This window comes from Schistocerca americana, chromosome 5 (genome assembly GCF_021461395.2).
Source record: "Schistocerca americana isolate TAMUIC-IGC-003095 chromosome 5, iqSchAmer2.1, whole genome shotgun sequence".
NCBI lineage: Eukaryota > Metazoa > Arthropoda > Insecta > Orthoptera > Acrididae > Schistocerca > Schistocerca americana.
In genome coordinates, this window is record NC_060123.1 from 134,022,130 (window position 1) to 134,047,490 (window position 25,361).

The window sequence follows — 25,361 nt, forward strand, 5'->3', positions numbered from 1 at the left end:
CCTGCTACCCATGTAGCTGTCTGCTGTGTGTAGTGGACTCCTGACCTATCCAGCGGAACCCAGAAACCCCACTACCCTACAGCGCAAGCCGAGGAATCTGCAGCCCACATGGTCGCAGAACCGTCTCAGCCTCTGATTCAGACCCTCCACTCGGTTCTGTACCAAAGGTCTGCAGTCAGTCCTGTCGACGTTGCTGCAGATGGTGAGCTCTGCTTTCATCCTGCTAGCAAGACTGGCAGTCTTCACCAAATCAGAGAGCCGCCGGAAGCCAGAGAGGATTTCCTCCGATCCATAGTGAGACACATCATTTGTGCCGACATGAGTGACCACCTGCAGATGTGTGCACCCTGAGCCTTTCATGGCATCCCGAAAGACCCTTTACACATCTGGAATGACTCCCCCCCGGTATGCACACGGAGTGCAAATTGGTTTTCTTGCCCTCCCTTGCAGCCACATCCCTAAGGGGCCCCATTATGCGCCTGACATTGGAGCTCCCAACTGCCAGTAAGCCCACCCTTTGCGACCGCCCAGATCTTGCAGACTTAGGGGCAACCTCTGGAACAGGACATGCAGCCATGTCCGGCCGAAGATCGGTATCAGCCGGAGACAGAGCCTGAAACCGGTTCGTCAGACAAACTGGAGAGGCCTTCCGTTCAGCCCTCCAGAATGTCTTTCGCCCCCTGCCACACCTCGAGACGACCTCCCACTCTACCACGGGTGACGGGTCAGCCTCAATGTGGGCAGTATCCCGGGCAGCAACAGCCGAAGTCCGATGGGGGATGCGTGGGACGAGCTGGCCGTCCTCGACAAACCCCTGTCCGGACCCACACAGTGAAGCCCATTGGCAACAGCCTCAAGCTGTGTGACCGAAGCCAACAATGCCTGAAGCTGGGAGTGAAGGGATGCCAACTCAGCCCGCACCCGAACACAGCAGTCGCAGTCTCTATCCATGCTAAATACTGTTGTTATAAGAACGTCTGAACTAATCTACAGAGAGCACAAACAATTCGATACAAAATTTAAACGGTTATTAAAAATACAAGGCTGCCTAGTAAATGTAGTAATGCTGCTACTTGCGCACTGCCGACACACTGCTCGGTGGCAGAAGGCTAACTGGACTGTCAGTAATGTACAAAGAGTATTTGAAAGAAATAAACAAATGACAGACGACTACACGACTTTACACATCACAGATATTAAAATGCAAATCTGCCCTGCTAATTACGAAACTACACATTGATTTGACGGATTTAACCAAGCAAGTGCGCTAAGAACCCTCAAACAAATTTTCAACTTGACTACTACACTTATATGAACGCTAAATAAGCCCTTTGCTGCTACTTGCGCACTGCTGACACACTGCTCGATGATGCCCACATGTTCATTTCATGAATGTACCGTGAATATCAGGAATATGATAAAACATCAAATCTCCGACATCGCTGTGGCCCGAAAACAGGACTAAGAACAACTGAAGAAAATCATTCAATGTGACAGAAGTGCAACCTTTCTGCAAATTGCTCCATTTTCAATGCTGGGCCATCAACAAGTGTCAGCATGTGAACCATTCAACAAAACATCATCGATATCAGCTTTCGGAGACAAAGGTACACTCGTGTATCCTTGACTGCACAACACGAAGCTTTACGCCTTGCCTGGGCCCGTCAATACCGACGTCGGACTGTTGATGACTGGAACCATGTTGTCTGGTTGGACTAGTCTCGTTTCAAATTGTACTGAACAGATGGACGTGTACAGGTATGGAGATAACCTCATCATGAACCCTGCATGTCAGCAGCAAACTGTTGAACCTGGTGGAGGCTCTGTAATGGTATAGGCTTGTGCAGTTAGAGTAATGTGGGACCCCTGATACGTCTAGATAAGACTCTGACAGGTGAAACGAACATAAGCATCCTGTATTATCACCTGCATCCATTCTGTCCATTGCGCATTCTGACAGACTTGGGCAATCCCAGCAGTATTATGCGAAAACTTACATGTCCAGAATTCCTGCAGTGTGGCTCCAGGAACACTCCTCTGAGTTTAAACACACTCCTCTGAGTTTAAACACTTCCGCTGACTACCAATCTCCCCAGATATGAAAATATCTGGGACGCCTTGCAACCTGCTGTTCAGAAGAGACTGCCACCCCTTCCTCATACTCTTACAAACTTATGGACAGTACTGCAGGATTCATGGTGTCAATCCCCTCCAGTACTACTTCAGACATTAGTCGAGTCCATGCCACATTGTGTTACGACACTTCTGTGTGCTCGCGGAGGCCCTACACGATATTTGGCTGGTGTACCAGTTTCTTTGGTCTTCAGTGTATTTCCATCTTCAGTGGGGTTCCTAACTATCTGTTCTAAATAGTTTTCAGAGAAGGCATTTTGTAATGGTACACAAGCTGTCTTATTCCAGCCACTAACAAAACTGTATTTTCCCAATTAATTGTTGGATGATTTAAATCTCCACCAATGAGTAGAGTGTGATTGGAGAACTTCTGTACAAGTGAACTACGGTTTTCTCTAAAGGTTTGTCACACACATCAGTCTGGTGGACGATAGAAGAATGTAAGTATCATTTTATGACAAACCCTGTTACTGTGTCTTGCCCAAACAATCTCAGATGCATCTTGTTAATTTGAGGTTTAAGCTGACTGTCAACACCTTCACATGATATTCAAAATATACAGATTGGACAATATGTTTTACAAATGTTTCTTTCCTGTGAATATATGAAAGTGTAATTTATGTACATTTTTGGTATGAAAGTTAAGGACATTAACTGATTTCACAACCAAAACAGATCAAGGAAATTAATACTTAAGTAATACATAATACAACTGTATTATGCATACACTTGTTTGGTGTACCTCAACAGGTACACTGAAAGATGAGGCTGGAGGGCTACAAATCGATAAAACTGAAACTCATTTAATTGTAGATTGAGATAAATTGATTAACTCTCTCAATTTATATTATGGATACACTTTAGCAATTCTGCTAACAATGGAAAGTTTAATTCAAATTCTTGGAAACTTTCCTGTTTTCTTCAAATCACGGTAACCGATTTTTGACCGTATAAATGAAAATTCCTACATGCATACTTCAGAAACAATGAAAACAATATAATTTACTTGGAATTGTAAAACTTACTTGTGTCCACATATCAAAATTTTTTCGCACTCTTTAGTACATCTCAGGTGAACCCGACCTTGGAAGCATTCTGAACAGGTTCCAGAACATACATGTCCACAGTCCAGAAGAGCATTGCATGGTTCACTGCAAAATGCTGAAACTTCTCCTAGCATTACAATTTCTGGGGAAAAAAAAGAAAAAAACTGTTCATCTTAAGAGAAAGTATTTCCAGTTAGTTGTAAGTTGTATTTATATTCCACAGATCATAACTGCAACCTCTCCCTATGCTGTGGAACAAAGTTTGGCAACACACTGGTCACCTACACAACAGTCATAAGCTATTTTCTTTAATTAACATATAGTGAGTTGCTCTCTCTCTCTCTCTCTCTCTCTCTCTCTCTCTCTCTCTCTCTCTCTCTCTCTCTGTGTGTGTGTGTGTGTGTGTGTGTGTGTGTGTGTGTGTGTGTGTGTGTGTGTGTGGGGGGGGGGGGGGGGGGGGGGGGGGTGTCTGCGTTCCCACACTGAGATATTACTACACGGAATGGAAAGAGGTGTCAAGCAAATATTACTTCAGTTTGTGTTCAAAGTGTATTTTATTATCTATTAGATGATATTAGCTATTAGATAAAGCCTGCATAAGATAGACTAACATGGAGAGCTGTATCAGAGCAGTCTTATGATTGAAGACCAGAGCAGCAACCCAGTATGTTACATTAGCCCAAAAAATAGCCCTGCAACACACCAGTACCATGCATACTGGAAAAGCAGCTGAACTAAGGTGAGTCCTTTGTCTAGCTAGAGGACACACACACACACACACACACACACACGTGCCCAGTACAAAGCGCTGGCTGGTTGCATCCAGCCAGTACAATGTAGGGGCACAACCATGAACCTGCTGCCTCTCCTATTGAACAATAATTCAACTTTCTTGTGATGCTATCTTGGTTCACACATTTAAAATTATTAGTTAGGTCACAAAATATCTCCAGCAATCATTATTGGAAATTTTTTGTGACTTAACTAATAATTTTGAATGCGTGAACCAAGATAGCATCACACAAAAGGTGAATTATTGTGGAATAGGAGAGGCAACATGTTCAGGATTGGATCACAACCTGAATTTTAAAGTGTTTGCCCTAGGATTAATGATTCACCTTAGTTCAGATAAAGTAAGATGGTTTTGGTAGAAAGCATATTATCAGGAGGAGAGGAGACCACTCTCCTGATAGCAGAAGCGAAGAGTCATCAATAGGGTGCCCAGTACAATGCGCTGGCTGGTTGTGTCCAGCCAGTACAATGTAGGGGCACAAGAGTGTGTGTGTGTGTGTGTGTGTGTGTGTGTGTGTGTGTGTGTGTGTGTTGGTAAGGGGGGGGGGGCAGCAGGTTCATGATTGGATCACAACCAAATATTTCCAATGATGATGATTTCTGATCTCCCACAAGTCCAACCCCTCATCGAAGTCATGGGAGATGGGCAATGGCATAAAGTAGGAGATTGCCTGCAGGAGCGAGGTACAGTGAGGACTGTCTGTGCCCCAGGACCGCTAAGGTAGCTGTGAAGGTCCAACAGGAACCCTGAAAAGTGACGGCTAGTGGGGCTCTGGTGAAGATAGAAGGACTGGCGGCGTGTGAAAGCACGTTCAGGACACACAGGGACAGGAACAAAGGTGCGCACGTTAGCAGTTAAAGGGTTAAACACACGTTGGAAGAGAAAGACAAGGTTGCGAAAGTGTGATTGGAACAGAGGATTGGGGCAGCTGAAACTAGGAGGGTGAAAGAAGAGTTCTGTCAAAGGAATAGCTTGCTGGTTAGGAACTCTTTGTTCAGGAAAGGAGAGAGCCACAAGATTACTTGGTACAGTCAAGACTTAAAGAGAAAGTCAATAGGCGACTACTTCTTGCACGATAGTAAGATGAATAGGAATATCATTGACATTAAGGTAACACCACAATAAAAAAAGATGGAAAGAAAACACCCTGGTGGAATGATAAAACAAGGGATATAGTACAGAAGAAGAATAGAGCCTTTAGGGTATGGTTCCACAAGAGAACAGTAGAGACAAGAGAAGAGTATGACAGACTATGCTCGAATGGTGAACAAAAGTGGACAAGATATAGAGAATTAAGGAAGAACTCAAGAATATGTGGAAGGAGTATTTTGAAGAACTCCTGAACCCGAATGGAGATCTGGATGAGGAGGAACAAGCCGAGGAGAAAAGAAGAGAAGAACAGCAAACAGAAAAAGACCTTACATGGGGAAAAGTGGAAGAGGCATTGGGCAAGATGAAGGGAGGGAAATCACCAGGTCTGGATGAGCTAAGTGCAGAGATGGTGAGCGCAGCAGTAGAGGTGGGGATACAATGGCTATATCGAGTAATGTAAATTGTGTGGCGACAGAAGATGATCCCAGAAGACTGGAAGAAGGGAATAACTGCCCGATCTTTCAGAAGGGAAATAGAAAAGAGTGCAAGAACTATCGGGGGATAACATTGACGAGTCATTGTGCAAAGATCTTTGAGAAAATTTTGGAAGCACTAATCCGGGCAAAATTAGATGGAAGAAATAGAGAAGAGCAACATGGCTTCAGAACAGAAAGGTCCATGGTGGATCTAATTTTTGCTGTAAGACAACTGCAGGAACAGCACTATGAGTATGGAACAGATCTACTAATGACCTTCCTGGACACTGAAAAAGCATATGACAGCGTACATCGAAACAAATTGTGGAAAGCCCTTTAGAACAGAGCAGTATCAAAACAGATTATTTGGAGGATAAAGCAGATCTACCATGTAAGTGTGAGCTGTATGATAGCGGGAGGAGAGAGATCAGCTTGGATTGAAAAGAAAAATGGCTTGAGCAGGGAAGTGCACTTTCACCATTACTCTTCATTGTAGTGATGGATGATATAATGAGTACAGTAGCAAACGAAATTCGTGAAAGGAAGATGAAAGCTATGGTGTTTGCAGATGATCCGATGATTTGGGGGAATAAGGAGGATTAAGTACAAGAGCAGTTGGACTTATGGGAACAAACAGTACAAGAATATGGGATGAAATTTAGTATAAGTAATATTGAGATGATTATAACAAGAAAGAAGGAGAGAGGAACAACTGGAGTAACAATGGGGTGGGGGGGGGGGGGGGTGGGGGAGGTGGGGGGGGACGACTGAAAAGAGTGGAGAGTGTCAAGTACCTAGGAAGCCTGATACAGGAAGATGGAAAAAACGACAGAGACATAAAAGAGCAGGGGGAGAAAATCAGAAGCATTTTGGAAGAGTGTCAGAAGCCTGATAAGGAGCAAGAATGTACCCCAAATCAGTAAAAAGGTTATATACCAGTCATACTATGTCCTGATCCTGACATATGTTTCAGAAACCTGGGTTCTGAAAGGAAGAGAGAAAAGCAAATTACAAGTTAGTGAGATGAAATTCTTGAGAAACAATATTTAAGAAATTAGAGGATCAGGGAGTTAATGAATTTGGAACCATTACAGGAGGAGATAAAGAAATCAAGGCTGAGATGGTATGGACATGTTAAGAGAATGGAGAAGAGAATACCCAGGTAGATACACGGGATTAAACTGGAAAGAAAGAGACCAAGAGGAAGACCGAGAGACAGACAGCTGAAAGGAGTAGAGAAATGCGTCCAAAAGAAAGGAGAAGACTGAACCAAGGTGAAGACACAGAGATGGTGGCAAGACAGAAGACGACGGAGAAGCCTATGTTCCATAGAGACCCGGCCAGAGGCTGGAAACTGTCCAAGATGACGATGATGATGATTTCTTACAAGACAAGATAAGGCTTGCATTTTGTCCATGAGTGGGTGTCATATTGTGTAGTTAGCTGGGCATCATTTGCAAAAGGGAGGTACCCAGGTGTGAATCCCATTTTTAATTTGTCGTATAAAATCAATTTCTGCAGTAGTGCCTTTAATATATCATCTGTCATTATAGATATACGCTATACAGTTGACAGTTCTTTTTGAAATCCACACTGTTTGGTACTGAAAATGTTTTTCTGTACAAAGATTATTAACTTGTGTTGCACGTGACAACTGTAAGAATGCTCAGAACAATGATATATATCTTTAATTATTAACTATTTCTGTAGGGACCATCAAGGACAATTTGATTGATGTATGTTCATTGTTTAAGAGTTGTTCTCAGAAAACATAATAGTTGTTGAGCCTATGTTTTGGGCAAAGTCATTAGAACTTTTACTGATCACATGCAAGTTATTTTTTTGTAAATTTGTTAAAAGTGTTACTTAAACTGAACACCACTTGATTCATCTAAGCTCTTACTTGTACATAATCTTAACAGGCTTGCCTCAATTTTGATACTTTATTGTTAGAACAATATCCCAAATTTGACAACCAGACAGCATTTTATCATCACTCTGACACAGAATCTTTGTCGCGGTTGACAATATTAGAAACTAGACTATAAATAGAATGCATCTGGGACTTGCAGAATTACTGTATCTTCTTTCTTCTAGTGCTTGTTTTGTGGCTTCTCCCACCATTTCTGTGCTATATGTTATTGTTAGTGAGGGATCCACCCAACTTCAATGCTGTCTCATAAAAACTAACTTTTACTTTGATATGATTACTTCCATGTGTCATACTGCAATCACATTTTCTTTGTTTTCAAATGCTTTCCAATTTTCTTGATATTCTTAGCTCTTCTCATTCACTTTGAATTTTCATGGTCCTGTCAAGAAACAGTCTATTCTCTTTCATTAGACTGTGGACAACTTCAGTTAGAAACGTAGTGTTTTCAATGTGGTTACTTCCAACTGCATGTACAAAAAAAACAATTGTCTAAATATTTTGATCATGAACTTCCATTATTTTTTATATGTCTCACAGAACACACATAACATTGTACAGCACCAGTTTCTTTTGTGTTTTAGCTGTAGTTTAAAATATAGAACAATAATTTGTACAGAGTTTAGAAATTTTACACATTCTATAAACACAATATGCATTGCCTAAAGCCACAAGAAATGACCCCTGTGGCCCCAAATGTTTCTAATAACGAGCAGTTCACGAGTGACAATATCCAATTTAAAATGAATACTCTCCAGTTTCATTTTATTTTACATATCCATGCACAAAGTTTGTTAACTGATAGATCAAAAGTTCGCAGAAAAAAAATTAAGTAAGGGAAACAGTGAAGTACAGACAACTCTAGGAATGAATTTTTATAGTGTACCTTTTGATGTAGTGGCTAAAAAGAATTTGTTAATGTTATTCTCTAAATAATACTCCAAAAGACACAGGGAAGGATCAGATATCAAAAATTATAAAAGTAATACTCAAAGAACACGATTTACCTGGTTTATTCATGTGACATGGAACAGTTAGCTTATGTCCACAAGCTCCTGGTTCAGTCCTCTGAACCCTTACATTACATGTGGTTGTACAGCTCTGCCCACACATTCTAGTACACCTATGGCCACATGGAAGCTGTCTCTCACAAGGGCTTTTACATTTATTGGGTTTTGGAGCAAGTGAACACTTCTCCATAACAAAATGCCCACATTTTTTAATTTTCTTCTGGACCTGTCAATTATACAGCACATTTCATAAACTGCCATTCAAGAAAAATTTAATATTCATTAACTGAAAAGGTTCTGACCCTTAATCTATAAACTTTTGAGATACAAAACTGGATGGAATATTTCCTATACAAATGTGGGAAAGTAGAGAGTGGTTTTCATTGATTCCCGACGAGTGAAACTGAAGATGTTCACAAATCATGTTCCCAGTGATGATGCATTTGATGATATTTGATTTTATAATTACATATTTCACTATATTACATGTTTCCACATGTAATGTTTCCCCTGTGACATTCTCTCATGGGTCAAACAAACCTGTGCCTATTTGTGTTGCCCTTCTCTGGTTTTTATGCTACATAAAATTACGCTACTGTCTCAGAGGGCTATTAGAAAAATATAAATGTGTGTGAAATCTTATGGGACTTAACTGCTAAGGTCATCAGTCCCTAAGCTAACACACTACTTAACCTAAATTGTCCTAAGGACAAACACACACACACACACACACACCCATGCCTGAGGGAGGACTTGAACCTTCGCCGGGACCATCCGTTCAGTCCATGACTGCAGCGCCTTAGACCGCTCAGCAATATTCAAATCCAACCTACTGTAACTCTTTAAGACATTTATAACCACATCCATACTCTACAAACCACTGGGAAGTGCATGGAAAAGGATACATTCTATTGCACCAGTTATTAGGGTTTCTTCCCATTCCGTTCATGTATGGAGCATGGGAAGAATGGGCGCTTGAATGCTTCTGCGTGTACTGTAATTATTCTAGTCTTGTCCTCATGGTCCTTATAAGAGTGATGTCTAGGAGGTTGTAGCATACTCCTAGAGTCATTATTTAATGCCAGTTCTTGAAACTTGGTCAGTAGACTTCCTTGGGATAGTTTATGTCTGTCTTCAAGAGTTTGACCCATGAGAGAGTCACAGGGATGCTGAAGAAACTGAATAATCAGTTTCTTCAGCATCCCTGTGACACTCTCTCATGGGCCAAACAAACCTGTGCCTATTATCTTTTCACTTTCCTCCCCCCCGCCCCCCAAGTTAATTGCAATAGAGTACTAATTCTCTCTTAAATGAATGTATACTGTACTGGGTGACAGTGCAAATAAAAAAAAAAAAAAAAAATTAAATAAAAAAAAAAGAGAATATTACGAATGTTTGTGAAGTTAACTGCAGGACTTTTCCTAACAAAAATATTGAAGATTCTCTGAAAATAATAATAATAATAATAAAACCTGTGGAGGCCCGGGAAACGAATAGGCCTCCGGTACGTTCTGCCAGACGTAAAATGCGACGAAAAGAGCAAACCACTAATAGGGCTAACCCCCCTCGTAGTGCGATTAGTTGGTTCAGGACAGAACTAATGAATCCAGACAAAAAGAAGCAGAAATTACAAGCATTGGCCAAACGACTTAGGAGATACAAAAAAAGTGAAAATAGAAGGAAACAAAATCAAACATTCAACACAAACCAAAAGAAATTCTACCAGACAATAGATAACACACACATTAAAACAGACAATCCACCAAACATAACAGACATGGAACACTTCTGGAGCAACATATGGTCAAACCTGGTACAATATAACAGGCATGCACAGTGGATACAAGCAGAAACAGACACATACAAGATGATACCACAAATGCCTGAAGTGATAATTTTGCAACATGAAGTCCCCCAAGCAATTAATGAAAGCCCCTGGAAAAGATAAAATAGCAAATTTCTGGCTAAAGAAGTTCACCTCAACACACTCACATCTAACTAATCCAACATGCTAAATAATACAAATTATGGATATCATATTACTGGAACATACCAACACAAAATCACACATTTGCTATACATGGATGATCTAAAACTACCGGCAGCAACAAATCAACAAGTCAACCAATTACTAAAGATAACAGAAGTATGCAGTAATGATATAAATATGGCTTTTGGAACAGACAAATGTAAGAAAAATAGCATAGACAAGGGAAAACACTAAACAAGAAGATACATATTGGATAACCACAGCGACTGCATAGAAGTGATGGAAAAAACAGATGCCTATAAATATCTAGGATACAGACAAAAAATAGGAATAGATAATACAAATATTAAAGAAGAACTAATAGAAAAATATAGACAAAGACTAACAAAACAGAACCGACAGCAAGAAACAAGACAAAAGCTATAAATACTTATGGTCTACCAATATTGACCTACTCATTTGGGGTAGTGAAATGGAGTAACACAGACCTAGAAGCACTCAATACACTTACACAATCACAATGCCACAAATATAGAATACATCACATACATTCAGCAAGAGAAAGATTCACATTAAGCAGAAAGGAAGGAGGAAGGGGATTTATCAACATACAAAACCTACATTATGGACAGGTAGACAATTTAAGAAAACTCTTTCTAGAAGGAGCAGAAACTAGCAAAATACACAAAGCAATCACTCATATAAATACATCGGCTACACCAGCAATTTCATAACCACTTCTACAACCCTTTAGATCACATAACATCTACAGATACGAAGAAAGTAAATTGGAAAAAGAAAACACTACATGGCAAGCACCCGTATCATCCAACACATGGCTAAGAAAATGCAATATATACAGTGAGACGGAAGGATTCATGATTGCAATACAGGATCAACCACCAGATATTACAGCAAGCATATTATTAAAGATCCCAATACAGCAACAGATAAATGCAGACTTTGCAAACAACAAATAGAAACAGTAGATCACATCACAAGTGGATGTACAATACTAGCAAATACAGTATACACCAGAAGACATGACAATGTAGCAAAAATAATACATCAACAACATGCCATACAACACAAACTAATAAAGCAACACATTCCCACATACAAGTATGCACCACAAAATGTACTGGAGAATGATGAATACAAATTATACTGGAACAGAACCATTATAACAGATAAAACAACAACACATAACAAACCTGAAATCATACTCACCAACAAAAAGGAGGAATTAACACAACTAATCGAAATATCCATACCCAATACAACTAATATACAGAAGAAAACAGGAGAAAAAATTGAAAAATACATCCAACTGGCTGAGGAAGTCAAGGACATGGGGCATCAGGATAAAGCTGACATTATACTAATTATACTATCAACTACAGGAGTCATACCACACAATATCCAACAGTACATCAACGCAATACAACTACATCCAAACGTATCTATACAACTACAGAAATCTGTGATTACTGATACATGTTCAATTACCTGAAAGTTCCTAAATGCAATGTAACATATACCATACAGTTAAAAGTAAGTCACGCTTAATCAAGGTCCGCGTCACTTTCCATTTTTAACCAGACATAACGTCTGAAAAAGGAAAGATAATAATAATAATAATAATAATAAATGTAAATATTATATAATATACATAAATATTATTATTATTATTTATTATTATTATTATTATTATTATTATTTTCGATTATTCCCATTTAAAAGAGCGTTGAACTTTGATTCCTTTATGCTGATTGTTTATGTTTCTTCTGAGCCCAAATTTTCTTCATGTGTTCACTGTGTTGTTTCTTTCGCTCCATTGTACATTTGCATCCTGGTCTCTTCGGTGTTGTGGTGTGAAATTTGTTTTTTGATTGTGTTCCTGAATTCAGTTCTATTTTCTGCATCATTTACTGTTATGTGTGCTTGTCTGAGGTCCTCTTCAACTTCTTTTATCCATTTTGTTTTTCCCCTGCCTGAGTCGATGACTTTAAGAATTCGCTCTGAAATTCTGTCTTCATTCATCCTGTGGATATGGCCGTAGAACTGCATTCTTCTTTTCCTTATTGTATCCATAAACTTGTCTGTGTATTTATATAATTCTGATGTTGGGCTCTTCTTCCAGATTCCTTGCTCTTGTATCGGGCCAAAAATTTTCCTGAGAATTTTCCTTTCTTGTTTCTCTATTTCTTTGATTTTAGTTTGCCCACCTATTTGTGTTGTTTCGGATGCTTACAGTGCCTCCGGAAGTACAACAGTGTTGTAGTGCCTCAATTTTGCGTTAATGGATATGGACTTTTTGTTATTATAGTTCCACGTGAGTTTATATGCTTTCTGTAGTTTTTTTATTCTTTCCTCATTGGCCTTTAGGTTGATCCCTGATGGCTGGATGATTTCTCCCAGGTACTTAAAATGTGGTACTTGTACGATTTTCCCATGGGTTGTCACAATGGACAATTTGTCTTGTGGCACTCTTTCTATGTACTGGGTTTTCTCTTATGAGATTTGCAGGCCAGTTCTTTGTGAAATTTCGTGTAACTTCTCTATGGCATTAGTGGCTTCTCTTCTATTATTTGTGAGGACTGCAAGGTCATCCGCAAAAGCTAAACACTTCCCATTGAATCTATTATCTTTTCTAATGCCAATTTGGATTCCTTTGACTTCTTTTTCCCCATGTCCTGATAATTTTTTCAAGAATGATATTAAAGAGTAATGGTGAAAGTCCGTCACCCTGTCGCACTCCAGTTTGGATTTCAAATGGTTCCGAGATATCCCCCATAAATTTAACCTTGGAGACTGTGTCAGTTAATGTTTCCCGAATGATTGCTCTTGTCTTTCTGTTAATGCTGAATTCTTCCAGCGTCTTGCAGAGTGCTACCCTGTCTATTGAGCCGTAGGCCTTTTTAAAATCTACAAAAGTGACCACTGTGTTTTGGATGTTTATTATTATTATTACTATTATTATTATTATTAATATTATTATTATTACTGTTATTATTTTCGTATCTACAGCAATAGAGATTCACTGGAGGAAGAATTATTCTTCTGAATCTCGGCGATGCCGATCGCGTAACTTCACAGCTGTGGCGATTGACAATTTAGTATTGATGGTTCTGCATAATCTCAAATAAAAACAGGAGGGGAATGAAAAGGGCAGCAGATCCTTAATTGTTGTAGCAAGACTAAATGCACGTCCAGGCTACTGAATGTTGCTTTTGAGAAAAGACGGGAGTGTCACTCGTCACTGGTTATCATCCAAGTTGTTACAAATTCGATGCAGGCGCTTGAAATTATATTCACCACAGGATGTAAATCTTGCTGGTAAAACTTAAAGCATATATAATGTCCAATGGGAAGTGTCGTGTTTTTAAAAGAATGAATTACCTTTTCCTGTTTTGTTGTCTTTGGTGATGATTATATTCACTGTTTATTCATCAAGATGAACTCTTTCGAATTACAATGATTTTTAATCCTTCCACCTTTTCTTTACAGACACCAAACTATAAAGTCACAATTCTGATTGCAATGGCGGACTATCCCTTTCATACAACAATATATACCTCTCTCTACTCCCCCTACCCCCTAGGAAGACAACGACAACCCCCCCCCCCCCAAAAAAAAAAAAAAAAAACTACTACTTCCAAATCGGCTAACAAAGCCAGAGATACAATGCACAACAGTCCATTTTTAGCATTTAGTTTTTAACACATAAAACAATGTATAGCTTTTTAGTCTGTCCAGATCAGACATAAAAAACAATTATGCATTACATTTCAAAACATATGCGAAGTAAACATTTGGCCACTACCAGGTTTAAACAAAATTTAAAAAATTCCACTGCGTTGACACTTGCACAACTTTCGCACATGCGTCATAAGACAGAGAATACAATGAAATATCAAATTCTCTTGACATGATACTACACTATTTGTGTTTCCCTTCTCTGTATCCATTCAATATCCACTGTTACGTCCTATTTGGCACGGGTCCAACACACTTGGGCTATGTTCTAGATTGGGTCACATGAATGATCTGTAAACAATCTCCTTTGTAGACTGATTGCACTTCCCCAGTGTTCTAATGATAAACCGAAGTCTACACCCTGCTTTACCCACAACAGAGCATATGTCATCATTCCATTTCATATCGATACAAAGTGTTACACCCTGGTATGTGTATGAGTTGGCCGATTCTAACGACTTGTTGATACTATAGTCACAGGATACTACGCTTCTGTCGTTTTGTGAAGTGCACAATTTTATATTACTGAACTTTAAATCACGATCCCAATCTATGCACCACTCAGAAATCTTATCAAGATATGACTGAATATTTATGCAACTTCTCTCAGATAGTACTTCATTACAGATAACTGCATCATGTGCAGAATGCCTGACTTTACTATTAAGATTGTCTGCAAGGTCATTAATAAACAACACGAACAGCAAGTCTCGCAACACACTTCCCTCGGGCACACCTGAAGTTACTTCTACATCTGATGATGAGTCTCCATCCATGTTTGCTCCACAACAAAAAGCCCTGAATCCAATCACAAATATCGCTTGATACCCCATACGACTGTACTTTTTACAATAAGTGTAGGTGTGGTACCGAGTCAAATTTTTCTTGGAAACCATGAAATACTGCATGTACCTGACTGCCTTGATCGAAAGCTTTCAGTATTTCATATGATAAAAGTGTGAGTTATTGACGTATTGTGTTCAAGATACCTCATTATGTTTGAGCTCAGAGTATGTTGTAAGATTCTATAACAAATCAGCGTCAAAGATATTGGATTGTAGTTTAGTGGATCGCTTCTTCTATCCTCCTTGTAGCTGGGTGCTATCTATACTTTCTTCCAACTACTGGACATGGTTTTTTTAAGGGATCTACGATATAGTTAGTAAAGGGGCTAACTCGGCCACAAATTAAATATAGAATCTGATGGGGATTCAATCAAGCCCTATAGCTTTGTTCAATTTTAATGATTTCAGCTGTTCCTCAACAATACTGACACTAATACTCAAGTCACTCACCTTTCTGTGGTATGAGGATTAATTTGGGGCAATTTAGTGGGTTTTCCCCTGTAAAGGAACTTCTGAAAACAAGAGTTAAGCATTTCAGCTTCTGCTTTGCTACCCTCACTGTCAGCTCCTGTCTAATTCAGTAGGGACTGGACACTAACTTTGCAGCTACTAACAGGCTACAGTACTCACTGGAGGCTTCACGCATTTCCCTCTTGACAGCCAAAAATGTCTCATTCAGCAGCTCTCTACCTACAATCTTATGCTTTGTGTTACACCTATTATGCAGTAGTCTCTGTTTCTTTAGAAGTTTGTTTATAGTGTCTATATACCATGAAGGATGCCTCCCATTATGAACTATTCAACTGTGTACATATATGTGCATGGTCAACTATTCTTTTAAACTTGAGCCATAACTCCTATTCATGCTGCTGCCCTCTGCTAGAAGTTTCAAGTTCCTCATTGAAATATGACACTACTACTTTTTTACCTAGTTTACTGAACATATTTATCATATCTTTCTACGTCTTTTAGCTTTGTACTTTGATAATCATTTTTGCCACAACCGCACCATGATGATCAATATCAATGTATGCATAGTGATGTTCACACAAATAACAAAGCAGTGCAGTCATCTTAGAATCAGATGTTATTGATGCAGATGCAATATATTTCAACAATTCAATTCATATATGTATAATTAATCTATTCCTTTTTGTTACGATTACTACCCTTGTATGACAAATGGCTACACATGGCGTTAAAAATTAAAAAATAAATAAAGCATACAAGTAAATTTATTGTGACAAGTGTACGAAACAGTTGAATCTGCAGGTCTGATTTTCTCAATGCACTTCTTTGCTATGTGTGGTGTACAGGGGAGGTGAAAAGATCCAGGAGATATTAATACATTAATAAGAAAACACATGAGAAATCAAACACAGAAACGACTCGCTTGATCTTAGAGCATTGCGTAAGGCTAATATCGCAACAACGTTGTCGCACCTATCATAACAACATAGTGAAACACAATCAGCAAGTACAAATAAAACAAGTACATGCTCTCTAGAATTATTGACTGTATAAAATTCTGTGGTGCTTCCAAAAAGACTTTGAGAGGGCGTGACAAGACAGAAACATTGAAAAATCCTGGTGTCTTTTTGGGTTTAATAGTTTTAATTTCTGATATTGACAGTGCAGGCAAGAACATGTATCGTATGATAATTTTCTTACCAATGTATCAAAATCCATCCAAAACAGCTACTGGACTATATGTTGGAAACTTTCCATGAATTTATTTTGGAAGAAATGAAGCACATCGAGTTTTCTGCTATGATAGTGGATGAGTCAACAGATATTTCAGGAAAGACATAGTATTAGTCTTGTGCTATTAAAAGAGTAGTCTACCAGGGTTTTGGAGATTTTTTGATCCTGAAGTGTATAGTGCTACTGCTCTAACAACATACATATTGAATGTTATAGATCTTTTGTTCAAAGATACAACAGGCAATATTAACGCACAAATATACAATAGTGAAGCTGTAATTAGTTGCTGTAATATTGGTGTGTAGGCAAAAATTAGAACAGTGGATCCTAATGCTCATTACGTGTATTGTAATGTTCACCAATTTAATTTAACAATGGAATGTGCTGTTTCTCAAAATCAATTGGTGAGGGTGTTCTTTGTACATTTTACAGGTTTTCAGCCTTCTTTTTAGGGTCACCAGAATGATTGCCTGCTTTAGAGGCACAAAGAATTCTCAGTGGGTCAGTTACTAGATGTAATGGAGTGACATTCTTGTCGGTAAAAAGCTGTACATTTTGTGCCTGTTGTTCTCTGTTTACGAAGACTGCCAACTTTAGTTTTTTAACCAATATTGTGTTACAAGTTTTATGTGCCATAATTTTATAGCACTCATCAATAATAAGTCTCGTATTAGAACATGACTATCTTTTTAATGTGGTTTTACGAAAGACTTTTACTTCTGTGTTTCTTTTACACCAGTGGACATGATCGAAATGAAGAAGTAAATTTGCATTTGTGTGTTAGCAGTCCACTGCCTTCATAATAATCAAATAATCAAAAATCAGTGGCTGAGTGCTGACACATACAAACGAACAGGCAGCTTTTCCTCTTTGTCCCGATCATGTCCAATGGTATAAATAAAACACAGAAGCAAAAGGCTTCCATGGAACCACATTAAAAAGATATTCATTTTTTAATGTAAGACTTATTATTGGTGATCATTGTAAACCTGTGGTAAATAAAACCTGCGACACAATTTTGGTTAAAGCACTAACGTTGGCAGTCCTCATAAACTAACAACAGGCAAGAAACCTACAGCTTGTTGCCGATGAAGGGGTAACTTGGTTCAAGGACATGCTGGGTGAAAAAGAGGGCAGTAATTGTCATCATGTTATGGAGTATCTTGAGGAGGAATGTTCATGTCTGACATTAGTTCATAACAACCTAAGACTAAGCACCTAGTGCGGATTAGCACATTTCATGCGGAAGTAACGATTCGTGAAAGCCCATTAGAGAGACAGCCGTTGTCAGAAGTGGTGTTTACTACTACTACTACTACTACTATTGTTACTCCTTGATGCTACAGGCCTTGAAGGGCCTTGGAGTCCCTGACAACCTCTGCCCACTCTTCTCTGCTGGCTGCCTTGCCTCTACATCTTCTCACTCCCATCCTTCTCAAGTCCTACTCCACGTTGTCTAGCCATCTGGTCCTTGATCTGCCCCTTATCCATGCCACTAAATACCAGTTCATGTGCCGTTTCTGTTACCAAGGCCGTTTATCTGTTAAATCCATCTGGCTTTCTTTGTCCTTAGGTTCCGTAACAAGCTTTCTTTCCTCGGGTGAGGTTGTTAGCCTCACACCCAACCCCCATCTTGGAAGACCTGGATTTTTTTAGGGTTCATTCCCCTAGGATGGTTGGCTTCCCTATACCTATAGAGGCCCCCCACCCTATGTTGCAGGACACATTTCGTCTGTCTCCTCCGTCCAGACCAATCTGGCTTGGGTGACCCTACCAGTAGCTACGATACCGCTGGCACAGCTCTCAGCTTCATCGGAGCACGCAAACCCTCCTGCCCGCCACTGAAGGTGCTTACGATAAGGCGGTGTTCCCTGGGAGGGAAAAGTGGTGTTTATTTGTTTAAATGATTGTGAAATTAAATTAAAGCTGTTGTATTACAATGCAATAAGCAGAAAGAAGGTTGCTACAGTCACTATTGTTAGCTATGATCATAGTGACTCAACATAGTTTGCATGAAAATCCTGCTTACTGCGCTAATGTTATATTACACGATCAATAACTTTGCGTTGTTAAAGCACATGACAATCTTGAAGAAAACTTAAAATGCAGGAAATGTTGTAATATGGAATTGTTAATTATGGGAAAGCACTGTACTGAGAGAATAATGTTGGGACTGAGAAAATTTAATGTAAAAAGAGGGAAAATCTTAAATGTGGGAACATAAAAATGAGGTTTTACTGTATTTACCCATTTTCATGACATAAATGTGTACGCATTTAGTGTGTTGGTATTACATCAGAATCTGGGCTCTAGTCAATGTTTATCATTAGACCGTGTAGCCACATTTTCATTCTCTCTTTTCATCTTTTGTCAAGTTTCAGGCTGAAAAATAAACCAGACACTAGCCCCCATGCTTTCACAACACTAACAAGCTATGTAATGTATTTCAGAATAATGTGCATGTGGTTAGACCACTTTGAAGTCGGTCACATCATGACAAACTGCTATACTCATTAAAGTACAAAACAAATTTTGACAGCTTTTTAATGAGACACATAAAAAATAAAAGTGTCTTTTATCAAAGCTGTCAAGTACAACAAAGATCTTTCTATGTCATTGCTTGCCAGCATAGATTATGTACATGTCTGTGCATACTTAGATAAAGAACACAGCTTAAAGTCTGCCTTTATTTTTCAAAGAAGTAAACACACTTTTACTCAACTGAGCACAACTAGAAAATGACACATGTATGACATCAACTGTGTTGTCCTACAAACCTATCCTATGATAGATTTTACTTACTAAATTTTTGTCACTAGTTAACTGCAAAAAGATTGAGAACAATAGTTTTCTTTCTTTCAGATAACATTTGACTTTCACATGTTTGATGACCCTTACAGTTATAGAACTGTTGTGTCTTTGCCTTGTTGTATCAGTTAACTTATAAAATATTGAAGAATTTTTCACAGGGCTGGAACAGCACAATACGTTTACAAGCAGAGATTATATGAAACATAGCGAGGAAAATGTTTACAACAGATACTGGCTAACACCAAAAGCCATTTTGTACATCATACTTCTTTCAACTATTACAAAACACGTTCTGCAATACAACAAGAATGGAAAAGTGCAGAAATGAACAAATTGTGTAAGGTGGCACTGTCCTTCCCTCTCTTGTTTGAGAAACGAAATGTGAATGCCATCAAACTGCATATTCATCTTACATATAACTCAAATAAAAATACGTGTAAACAAAATATTACAAACCTCCACTTGACAGTTCCCACAGGGTTCACCACAACGCATTTTGCATGGATGTCCACATGGTAGCTTTTTCGTACAATTCATCTGACATTTCACTTCTTTCGGGTCTTGTTTGCATGGAATCTCCACTAAATGATTGCAAGCAAGTTTCTGTTTTACATTAACAATACAGGGAGAACAGTCTTCATAACATAATTTCTGACACATATGATCATTTCTACAGCCAATGTTCTTTCGTCCACATTTTTTCCTGCACTGGTACTGTAAAGAGAGAAAGATTTATAGTGGCACCAATTACGAAAACCTCATCATAAACATAGCAAGCATGACATAGGCGCATTTGATAAAAGAACACAATTAATATGCTGGTATTAATTTCACTGTCAACAACATCCCCCAAAAAAAAAAATCAATACAACTATAATGTATGTGTGTGTGTGTTTTTTTTTTTTCGCGCGCGCCCACACACACACACACACACACACACACACACACACACACACACACACACACACACACACACAGTATTCTGTGGATTTTCAGGTACGGTGGTCAATGAAACAACATTCTGGAAAGTGTAACCAAAGCTGGTAAAAGACACACCAAGTGAGAATTGTGTAAAGTTAGTAACAAAAGAGCCATATCAACCTAATCAATAACTCTTATTTCTCTTTTACCAAATTGTGTTCAGTACATATACTATTTCATAACCTATGTACGACTCGCCTTTCTATGTGAAGAGACGCAACAATTGGTCCAATCCTCTGAGGATAAACACCACTAGATGTGTATTCATTGATGAAATGTGCTGCACTTGTTGCAAACACTCACGTCACAAGGCTTCCGGGTGTACAGCACCAACATGTCCCTTTTGTAGAAGGATAAGACATAAGACAGCAAACTCTCCATGTTTATGGCATCGCTCGGCTAACCAAATAGGTTAACAAGGTGTTTGAAGGAATGTGAATATGGAAAACATGAATGGGAATGATTCTGCCACTGCCCCTTATTCCTCTTCTGCAAAGTGAATCCAGTAGGAGAGGTAGGAGCTTTCAAGTCATAAATTTAACTTTGCAAAGTAAATTCAATAGCAGACAGTCTATCTTTATGAATAAATGGTCATTAAATCTACTTGCACATAAGAATTAACATTACGATGTTGAAGACTCTGTGGATTGAGGGGAAAAAAGGTAATTTAACCAACAGGTTCACAAAATGCGGAACTGGAAATGGATGGAAGGAAGCGAAAGTTGACACTGGAAGTGGTTTGGAAGCATGACCATGATTTTGATATTATTTTAGGCAATGATTTCTTATGCCCTTTTTAAGGCGTAGTTAACTTCTGAACACAAGAATTTCAAATTGTTCTGACAACCCATGAACTACAGCAGGGGCGGGCAGGAATCCCACATGTGTGCAGTGCCCTTGCACGCGTGCAGTTAACATGTGTTCTGCGTGCACACAGGGGCAAGCTGGCCACCCGCTTCTTTCCCTTCCCCATCATACCGTCTCTCCACTCCTTCCTCTGTAATGAGTTTTGTTTCGTAGCTTGCTTTACTGAATGAAGGTATAAGGTTAGTAGGAGTGCTTGAAGGAAATCATGGTTTGAAAGAGTACCTATTATCTACGATACGTTTTATTTAATTATCACAGGTGTAGGTTACAATACATTTAATGTCTGGAACAATACATACAGACAAACGCAAACAGTTACGTAAATTTTCATAACAGTAAAAAAATCTCTCACAAATGTATGTCGAGCCAAACATTGACATTATCTCCACGGCTTCACGATGGAGACGAGGAAACTGTTGCTGTGGAAAGCCGTGATAAAAGTCAATTATACGTTTTGCCAAAAGGAACTTGTCTCTCAGATGAGAATTACAATGTAGATCTATTAATTCCATTTGCAAATTTGGATTAATATCGTCTAAAACATTTGTAAAATTTTAATCAAATTAGGCATTCCAACAGAAGATTCTAGGCCTTCCAACAAATCAGCAACAAAAGTGTGCTGAAAAAAAAAATTAATAATAATAATAATAATAATAATAAATAAATAAATAAATAAGAAAAAAATCCAGAATCAAAGTATAGTTCTGATATTGAAGTGATTCTGAATTACAAAACCTTATACTGATGTCCAGCTGTGTTTTCTGTGCAATAGTGTTTAAACTTTCATCAAATCCTACAACTATATCCTCACAACAGGTAAGTAATGCGAGGAATTCTTTAGTAAAATGGGGAGCAACATCACAGAACATCAGTCAACATCATAGAACATCAGTGGATATATGGATGCACATTTCAATGAACTATGGAATGAGATATAGTTTACTACAGTATGAAGACAACAAAGTAGTTCTGACTTGGTAAAATAATCTGATAACATGAATGACTTCAGTGACGTTGATGTTTCAGCTTTCAGTGATTTTATGTCAATTGTAGAACACAGAGATTGAAGTATTTTCAGGGCTACACACAATCATAGTACTTGCTGAAAGCAAAAGCTCTAGTAGGCTTATCACACATACTTAACGTAAGAAGTTTTGCATTTTAACATTTATAAAGATATTAGTATGAGATAATGCATCTCAAACGGAACAACCTCCCCCATGCCAGCCAGCAAGGATCCCGAAAACACTGATTGTGCAAAAGTCAACTCTCTCTTTCCTCATGTCATACTGAAAGCTTTGGATCAAGGCAGTCAGGTAGATGCGGTATTTCTTGATTTCTGAAAAGCATTTGGTTTAGCACCACATCTGCAATTATTGTAAAGTACCATCAAGTGGGGTACCAAGTGAAAATTGTGACTGGATTGAGTATCGTTTGGTAGGGAGGATGCAGTGTGTTATATTGAATGGAAGGTCATTGTCAGATGTAGAAGTAACTTCGGCTGTGCCCCAGGAAAGTATATTGGGGCCATTGCTGTTCATACTGGAGATTAATGACCTTGTGGACAATATTAATAGTAAATTCAAACTTTTTGGAGATGATGATGTTATCTATAATGAAGTACTGTCTGAAAGAAGCTACATAAATGTTCAGTCAGAACTTTATCAGATTTCAAAGTGGTGCAAAGATTGGCAACTTGGTTTAAATGTTCATAAACATTAAACTGAGTATGTCACAAGAAGTAAAAACATTATGTCCTATGATTATAATATCAACAAGTCAGACAGAATTGACCAATTCCCGCAAGTGCCTAGGTGTAACATCTTGCAGGAATATGAAATGGTATTTTCACAGGCTGTCGTAAAGGTAAAGTAGGTGGTAGACTTCAATTTATTGGTAGTATGCTAGGAAGTCCAATTAGTCTACAAAAGAGACTGCTTGCAAATCACTTCTGTGACCAGTTCTAGAATGTTGCTCAAATATGTGGGACCCACACCACACAGGACTAATAAGGAATAAGGAAATATTGAATATGCACAGAGAAGGGCAGCACAGATAGTCAAAGATTTGTTTGATCTGTGGGAAAATGTCACAGCAATGCTTAAGCAACTGAACTGTCAAGACTTGAAGAAAGATGTAAGCTATCCTGAAAAAGCCTACTGTAATGACACATTCCGACACAGAGACATACAATACCTTAAAGGCTGCGCCAAAGATTAAATTGAGAGGCATGTAGGTTATAATCTTTGTAATGTTCACATTGGATTCTCTTTTGTTTCATACTCCAAGAAGGAGCTAAGGGACACTTTCGATTGTTGCCTCGTGGAGGATGGACGTAATTTTTGGTGTCTGCGGAAAGGCAGCCATATTGTTAGTAATTATGGTTTGTGCGACGAGCAGAGCAAGTCTTATTGTCTTGTGAATAAAAAATAGTGAGAAGTATCGAAGTGTTACGAAAATTATTTAAAGCAACGTAGCATTGTATTCCTTGGTTTCCACCGTCTTCGTGAAGTGAACCGATGCCGATTTAGGAAGATACACACGGTCAACATAGAGAAGAACTTCGATGGCGACTGACGAATTAATATTGTGGCAGAAGGACTAATTCTACGTCTAAGGTGAGAACTCTGATTAAATCAACAATGACGTAGAATTCAAAATGCAATTAATCGGAATGGTAAATTATATTACAGGCATATTTCACGCAGCACTGTATTTGTCCACATTCAAGCCGGTCAATACAATCCGTAAAAAAGCCTTTCAAAAATTCTGAAGTTAAAAAACACAATAAAATCAAAATTTTTTTTATTTATTTCGCCACACTACCTACAAAGTTTCAAGAATCAGCTTCAAGTGATGACTCTAGGAATATACTGTAACCCCCTAAATATTGCTCCCACAGTAATTGCAAGGGAAATGTTAGGTTAGTTACAGTAAGCACAGAGGCACTGAAACAGATTACAGCATGTACAGAGGCATTTAATCAATCATTCTTCCCATGCTCTATACGTGAATGGAACAGAAAGAAACCCAAATAACTGGTACAATGGGACACTGGCAGAAGTAAAGCTGTGAGCACCGGGCGTGAGTCGTGCTTCGGTAGCTCTGTTGGTAGAGCACTTGCCCGCGAAAGGCAAAGGTCCCGAGTTTGAGTCTCGGTCGGGCACACAGTTTTAATCTGCCAGGAAGTTTCATATCAGCAAAATTGATTGGATAGATAAACTTGCATGTGAGATGGTCTTTGAAATAGCTGCCATAAGAATAAAGCTCAGATATAGCAGTTTAATAATAGCTAGCCTGTACAGATCCCCTAACAGTAACATGGAAGAATTCTTTTGCCATTTAGAGGAACTTATTGATAAACTCTCACCTCATAAAAAACAGACTATAATAATAGGGGATGTGAACATTGACTCCCTAACTAATAGTGTAAGTTACCTTAGATGTATTGATATATTACAGTCCTATAATTACAACCACGTGAATTGAACACCAACAAGAATTACAGGTGACTCTCAGACACATATTGACCATGTTATTACAAACTTAAGTAAGGAGGACCTTGTAGTTGGAACTGTTGAGAACCACATTTTGGATCATAGTGCATTAGTCCTAGAGCTTCACACTGACAAAGAAATAGTATCTCATAAGGAACAATTTACTTATAAAAGAAAGCTTGAGTATCATGCATTAACAGAAAAACTGACACACAAACTGGTATCAGGTAGGCCTATATGAACAGAAGACATTAATGAAAAGAGGGAATTATTTTATACAACATTAACCCATTGTCTAAATCAAGTATGCCCAAGGGTCAAAATACTAAAGAAAACTGACAGTTCCAGGAATCTTAAACTCCCCCCTAATGTGATGAAATTAAAGAATGATCTATATATTCTTTTTAAAGACACCAAACTGCAGTAC

General features: G+C 38.6%; 1 protein-coding gene across 1 annotated transcript in view; it reads right to left on the minus strand.

Annotated features, from left to right (window-relative positions):
- LOC124615301 (NFX1-type zinc finger-containing protein 1-like) overlaps nt 1–25,361 on the minus strand; it is a 268,918-nt gene that overhangs the window by 106,584 nt on the left and 136,973 nt on the right. The window contains exons 9-11 of the mRNA XM_047143088.1: nt 20,046–20,303; nt 8,478–8,706; nt 3,159–3,321 (exon numbers count right to left, since the gene is read on the minus strand). Of these exons, the coding sequence (XP_046999044.1) occupies nt 3,159–3,321; nt 8,478–8,706; nt 20,046–20,303 (650 nt within the window). The remainder of the gene's footprint in view (nt 1–3,158; nt 3,322–8,477; nt 8,707–20,045; nt 20,304–25,361) is intronic.